The sequence below is a fragment of the Capsicum annuum genome, unplaced genomic scaffold, assembly GCF_002878395.1.
Source record: "Capsicum annuum cultivar UCD-10X-F1 unplaced genomic scaffold, UCD10Xv1.1 ctg5235, whole genome shotgun sequence".
Taxonomy (NCBI): Eukaryota; Viridiplantae; Streptophyta; class Magnoliopsida; order Solanales; family Solanaceae; genus Capsicum; species Capsicum annuum.
This window is the reverse complement of record NW_025860370.1, coordinates 3,634-10,422: the sequence shown is the minus strand read 5'-3', so window position 1 is coordinate 10,422 and position 6,789 is coordinate 3,634. Positions and strand designations below refer to the sequence as shown.

General features: G+C 37.5%; 1 protein-coding gene across 1 annotated transcript in view; it reads left to right on the top strand.

The window, feature by feature from the left end:
- Nucleotides 1–917: 917 nt before the first annotated feature.
- LOC107840903 (protein FIP1) overlaps nt 918–6,789 on the top strand; it is a gene marked incomplete at its 5' end in the record, with an annotated part of 8,645 nt that continues 2,773 nt past the window's right edge. Inside the window, 9 exon segments of the mRNA XM_047404120.1 lie at nt 918–1,005; nt 1,090–1,198; nt 1,347–1,396; nt 2,556–2,622; nt 3,278–3,350; nt 4,317–4,372; nt 4,642–4,738; nt 5,355–5,439; nt 5,764–5,826. Coding sequence (XP_047260076.1) covers nt 918–1,005; nt 1,090–1,198; nt 1,347–1,396; nt 2,556–2,622; nt 3,278–3,350; nt 4,317–4,372; nt 4,642–4,738; nt 5,355–5,439; nt 5,764–5,826 — 688 coding nt within the window.

The window sequence follows — 6,789 nt, the reverse complement described above, 5'->3', positions numbered from 1 at the left end:
TTGTTGCCCCTGTGCTAGAAATGGTCTAGCGCATAGCCGTTGAGGACGATGGATGTGGAGTGTAATGGTTTGTTATGATCCTATTGCAACGTATGAAACTTAAGTCCATGTGGATGCCGGGCTTATTAGCCTTTTGGAGTGTGGTTCTCCCTGAGTTGTATCAATGGTATCGGGGCCACCCATAGCCCTTCGTGCCTTGGATGGTGACGCTGATATTGTAGTGTTGACCAGGTTCTGGAAATGGTTTAGCACATAGTCGTTGAGGACGACGGATGTGGAGTGTAGTGGTTTGTTGTAATCCTATTACAAGGTATGAAACTTAAGTCCATGCGGATGTCGGGCCTATTAGCCTTTTGGAGTGTGGTTCTCCATGAGTTGTATCAAAAGGTGTCGAACTTTATAGGCCAAACTAGAAAGGAGAGGTTTTCCACATAAAATGAGACAAAGGGAGTTGGTGATTTCTTCCTATGTTAAATCCTCCAATACTCAATTTGTCGGGATGTCGCCCACTAGGTATGTGCAACATTGACTTGGGTTGAAATGGATCGAAATAGAATAGCATGGATATAGAGGACTCATATAGTCTTTCCCATCTAGTTTGTGATTGATTCTCTTCTATGAGCGGCATCCAGATATTGAATGATTTCCTTATGATTATCTAAGTGACTGTACTCTTAACGATCTTTCATGTCGGAACCTAGACACTAAGGGATGTAATAAATTAAAGGAATGGAGTGGTGAACTTAGGAATCAAGATGATATACAGGTCATGTGTAAGCAAAATAGAGATATTGCTAGAGAATTATATGACTTTATTCAAGTTTAATGCTGAGACTGAACAATACATTATTCTCGTTTTGACTTAAAACTTCAGCTTTTCTTGCTAATAACTAGTTATGCTACTTTTTCAACTGTAGGTTCGTGGACGTACTGCATGAAGCACCTCTATCCGGTCATAGGAAGCCTACGAGCCTTATTGGGAGTATTTTCTACTGTTTCTTATTGGCAAGTATTAGTTCATGAATTCTTTGTTGCTGTGACAATGATGCAAATTTAGCCACTAGGTGAACTAATTGTGACGAATTCTAGGCAGGCTTTGCTATTTTGGCAGTGGGAGCTAGATGGATATTTCACCCTATAGAACGATTAGTGTTCCCACTTCTTTGCAGTTGTAACGTTGGCCTCCTTGTTGTCACAGGTGCGCTATGAAGTCACATTCTCTGCCTTTTTTTCTATGCTTTCAGCAAATCTTAAGATCTAAATCTCCTGCGTTTTATTGTATTTTTCCAACATGTGAATTCCCTCTATAGCTCTATGCCTAAAACAAAGGTGTTTGATATCTGTAGGCATTTTCCAGCAATATTTGGTCTATCAAGTTAAGAAAATACGGTTACAGGTCAGTGTTTCTATATACTTCATGATAAAAATATGTACCAAGCCCAACTAGCTTGTGATCAAGGTTTTGTTGTTGAAATGGCCATTAGTGATAAATATTATTGTTACAATATATAGCTTGAGATGAAAGTTATTGGGCAAAAGAGGTTAAAAATAACACTGGAAGGGCAATTTCAAGCTTCCTTAGTTATATAAATGAATATATTACCTCATTGGATTTAACTCTCATCCATACCTCGCCCTTTTCCTCTCCCTTCTTGTGTGACATGTGCACAGAAGAAAGCACGGAGTTAAAAATGTCTCCTTTTATATTCTTAGTTATCAAAAAAAAGAGAAAAGAATCTCTCCTTGTATATAATACTGGTATAAATCATCTACTTGTGTGGTCTTCGGCATATTAATGATGTTACACTGCCCAAAAAAATCATATTATTCAAGTGTCTTTCCTTAGTAGGCATTCTGTGGAGTGTGCAAAGTGGTGGACCAGTAAGCTGGAGAAACAGATCAGTACAGTAGAAGAACCTGATTTACAAACTGTATGGGACTAAAGGTTTCCCAAAAGAGGTAGAGCATAATCTCGGTGGAATGTAGGAGGCATAAGGACCTTGAAAATGGATCAAGGAAATCATGAACTGTACTTTTTAGCACTTAGATGCTTCTATTGCTGATTTTGATAAGGAAAGGGAAGAGTTGAGTCACATATGAATTTCAAGCTTTGGTTATTTATTTCCCTTCTCCTTTCTATCCTGCGGGTACAAAGAAAGGTGAAGTCAGACATCAGTTAAGCGAGTTGGCAACTTCTCTGTAGAACAATTCAGATCTAAGTTGCGCGAACTCTTCGCTTTCGATGCTGCACCCATGTTGGATTCTCCAAAATTACACAACTATTGGAGAATCTGACACGTACCCGCTGGGCATTTTGAAGAGTCCGAGCAACATAGATTCTGATAAATATTCTCAGGATTCCTGTTATCTTTCTTTTGGTGAATGGAGACTTGTGGTAGGCTGGTAGCACTACTTAAATGGGAATTAGATTTTACTGATATACTTCATCTATCAAGATAGACCATCTTCTTTTTTGTGTTCCTGTTATTCAAAATCATATGTTTGCTAAGCGACAATTTCTGATGTTTGCGATAATATGAACTTTAATGTTGTAGGGGTACTATATTTTCAGCCAGAAACTGAAGCATATTATTCGCCTTCCATTTGCTACAATCGCCTATGGTATGCATTACCTGGTTCTCTAGTTTGTATATTGATCGCCTACAAGTCTTGCTATTTGTATTCAACTATTTTATTTATATTGGTGTTGTCTGGGCCATCTTGTGCACACCTCGATTATTCTACCGGTGCTTGCTACCTCCCACCTACACAAATGTCGGTTAACTCTGCCTACCAAAACTTAGCCATATGAGAAGAAATCACCTAGCATGCTAGCTAATCTGCTATAAGTGGATTGCATCTCTGCTATTTTCTTCCAGAATTACAATAAATTTCGATGTAGTATCTGTTAATTTGCGCATGATGATCTGGTCTTGGACCTTCTCAACCCTCCACTACAACTCCCAGTGGGGAAAAGTGGGGAAAAGGGAAGCTGAGTAAGTCTGACTGAGAAGTAATAATGAACTCTCAGCTTAGAAGATAATATTCATGAGATCATAATATGTGCGTGAAACAAGCTTAGACTATTTTTTTCTTTCTAAAGAAAAGCTTTACTGTTGTAGTTTTTTGTCAAATTCTTCTGTGATCTGAATAATACTTCAGTAACTACTAACTAGTTTAATTCTAAGTTGCTTTCGTAATTGTTTCTAAAAAAATAAGAACCATCTTTCTTTTGTTTGTTTAACATGGATAGCCATTTGAAACACTTGAATTACAGGAACCGCTGCGATGCTGCTTGTCATGGTTTGGGATCCACATATTAGCATCCTCTCTATGCCTATGCTACTCAGGTTTACATTCCAAGAAATTGGCTGCATCAATTTTCTTAGTTCTGTGCAGCTCCTTGCATAAAGATTGATTTATTTAGCAATTTTCAGTACTGAAATGGTCCCTGGAAACTTTTCCCTTCTTAATTTTAGGATAATTTGTGTTGAATCTAAATTATGCTAGGATAATTTCAGTGAATTATTCCTTCATCAAGGTGTAGTATTTAGCAAAACATAAATGTTGAATCTAAATTATGCTAGACACTTTTATGCAAGGTAGCATTTTAAGTCAGAGAGTTGGTTTTGAGGATTGCAACTTTTAGGTGGAGCAATTTGAAATATGGAAGTATGACAGGGAATAATAACTTTATTTGCAATCCATAGATAAGTTATAAACGAGGAAAGTGAGACTCTCAAGGAGTCTTATATGGGACTCTATTGGAGCTTTAAGTATTGGCTGCCAGGTTCTAACATGAAAAAGGTAAAGGAACTGAATATCTCTAAATTCACTGCTGCTGTTCTCGCTTTGGTTAGTGATATCCACTTCATGGACTGAAAACAGTTGTGGATTTGATATATCAATATGTGTTGAATCCATGAAAAAATAGGACCAAAAGTGTCAAATTTGTGGAGTGGGATTTTATATCCATTTGTATTTGGGCAGTAAATAAACTTCATGGATGTAGGACATGAACATTATCTTACTTACACCTCCCCCCCAAAAAATCCATCTAAATCCTTAAAGTTGTCATTATGTGTGGAAGAAGAGAGACTTAAAAGATTTTGCTGGTTCAGGCTCAATGTGAAAGCTCCTTCTAGGCTTTACAATTTTCGAAATATTAGGACCTCACGGATATATATATCTGGTCAAATTTCTGTTCCTTAAGTGACATGCAGATTGGAGGTTGCACGGGCTACATCAGTGGTATTGAAGTTTATATATTAATTCGTTGTAATGTTTTCTTAAGCTTGCTTGCTTCATTTTTGCAGGATTATCATGCTGGCGGAAGTAGTATGTGTTAGTTCCTTCATGACAGTCTATATTGGTGAGTAACCTCCTTTATGGGTTGCTTTTAACAAGAGTCAATTTCCTTGATAAAATTTTATCGTTTTCAAACACCTTGACTGCCTAGATAAGAGTCCTGCAGAACTGCATTCTAGAGAAATGACATTAAAACTTAAAGCCTCTGTGCATTTGAGTTGTGAAAATAATTTGTCTGGCTTTTAAATTGCCTAATTGAAATTCCAACCTGTTGTATATTATTAGAAAGTACAGATGCAAAATAAAGTCAATTAAACCTTCTACTCTCTGCAGGTTGCGTTCACCAGTACAATTCATTGGATTCGCAGCCTGATGTTTTAAAGTCACTTTATTCTCCACTTCAACCATCAAGTTCTCTGGAAGGTTTGAGGTACTTCTCAGGTTTACATTCTGATTATGGAGAAACATTTTGTCCAATAATTTGGTGACTGGTACTGTACCTTTAGGGCATGCTTGGAAACCATTGTCTGATTGTATGCCGTGTAAAACGTAGTAATTGTTAAAAAATTGTGATATCAAAGCTATAAGAATATAAAGAAGTATTTTATGGAAATTGTAAATCATGATGGATCTTTGCATTAGAAGAAGGGGTAAAATGAGTCGGGATGACCAAAATGAGTTGGGTCAAACATATTGATATTGACAATATTGTCTTCTTTGTTTCAGTTCATTGATCGCTGAGATGTAGTTAGTATTGATTGTGTCTTTGCAATAGGATATTTATTTTGATCTCTGATATGGCGAAGCATTTGGTAGTTGAAGAAGTGGGAGGCTTTTGGATAATTAACTGATGCTAAGAGGCCTAAGATAATAAATCTCAAATATCTTTTTTGTGTTTTCAAACCAACCATTAATGCAACATGATTGGTACTTTTATGATGTCAATGTGACTTCTGAGAAGAGATCGAAGAATGCTTGACAGTTGTTTTACTGCTTCTTCTAGATGAGACAAATGATAATTTCTCTAAGAGCCTTCTGTTCTACAGGTACCAGGATGGTGGTCGACTATCAGATCAGCAGATGGCGTTGCTGCAATATCAGCAAGAAAATATACACTTTTTGAGTGAGGAGGTACATAGTTATTAAAACCTCTGAGATCTTACTGGAAATTCACTTCCCATGCTTTTAGGGGCGGGAGAGGGTAGAAATGGGACTTTGGGCTGCTTCAGTTTTATTAGTTGGTGAATCAAGTACCTAATAGCACATAGAAGTATATTTATTGTAAGTTAAGAATTTCCTGCTTTTCTTGGAAAGGGTGCATCTCTAGATATATATAGATAGGTCTATTCTCTCTTCAGGATGTATAGTTCTTATGACCAAATAGATTTTAATCCTGATAGTTTCTTCTGGAGCTTTTTCTTTCTTTATGACTGAATGGATTTTTTTTCTCTCTAGATTCTTAGACTGCAAGAAACCTTAAGCAAATACGAAAGGTCTAATGATGGGAGTGCACCTCAGGTATGTTCTTCCTTGTCAAAATTATGATACTGTTTCTGTATTATGTACAAAAGAAGCAAAATGTGTTGGTATGCATGACAAGTTAATTATATTTAAGCTATAAGCATAAAATTGTGGGGAAAAAAGAACTCGAGAAACATGAACTGATAAAATCTTAGTGCAGGTACCATCTGTTTAAGGTGATCATCTAGCTTTTCTGTCCTATTAGTAGGGCACTAAATGTTGGCGCTGATTCTATCATTTTGATCTCGCATGTCATTGAGCTTTGACTAACCAGGTAAGTAATATCTTGTAGCTACTGCAAGGGAAACAGAATTCAGCAATAGCAACAACAACATACCCAGTGTAGTCCCACAAGTAGGGTGTGGGAGGGTAGTATATACAAATCTTACCCCTATCTTGGGAGGTGGAAAGGCTGTTTCTGCTAGCTCGATAAAATGCCAGGATGGAGAAACCAAGACCAAAATTACACAAGGCACGTCAAAGCATACTGTAAAAGGAATAGTAACTACAACAAAATAATACGATAAATGAATTAAAAGGGACAAATATACAGCAATAGAAATCAAATGTTGGAGTCCCACATGAGCTAGTGTGGGCAATCATGCCCTCATGAGCTAGTTTTTGAGGTTGAGTTAGGTCCAAGGTCCATTTCTTTATCATGGTATCAGAGCCAGGCCTATCTCAAATCTTTGTTCACCGATGTTGGGCCCCCATATTATATTGTCCACGCTCTAGTTAATGAGGCTTCGTTGTGCGGGGGAGTGTTAAGTATCCCACAGTTAACGAGGCTTGGGTGTGCGGGGGAGTGTTAAGTATCCCACATTGAAAACTGATGAATAATTGGTCTCCTTATATGGACTTGGGCAATCCTCCCCTCATGAGCTAGCTTTTGAGGTTGAGTTAGGCCCAAGGTCCACTTCTTTATCATGGTATCAGAGTCAGGCGATGTCCCCCCCCCCC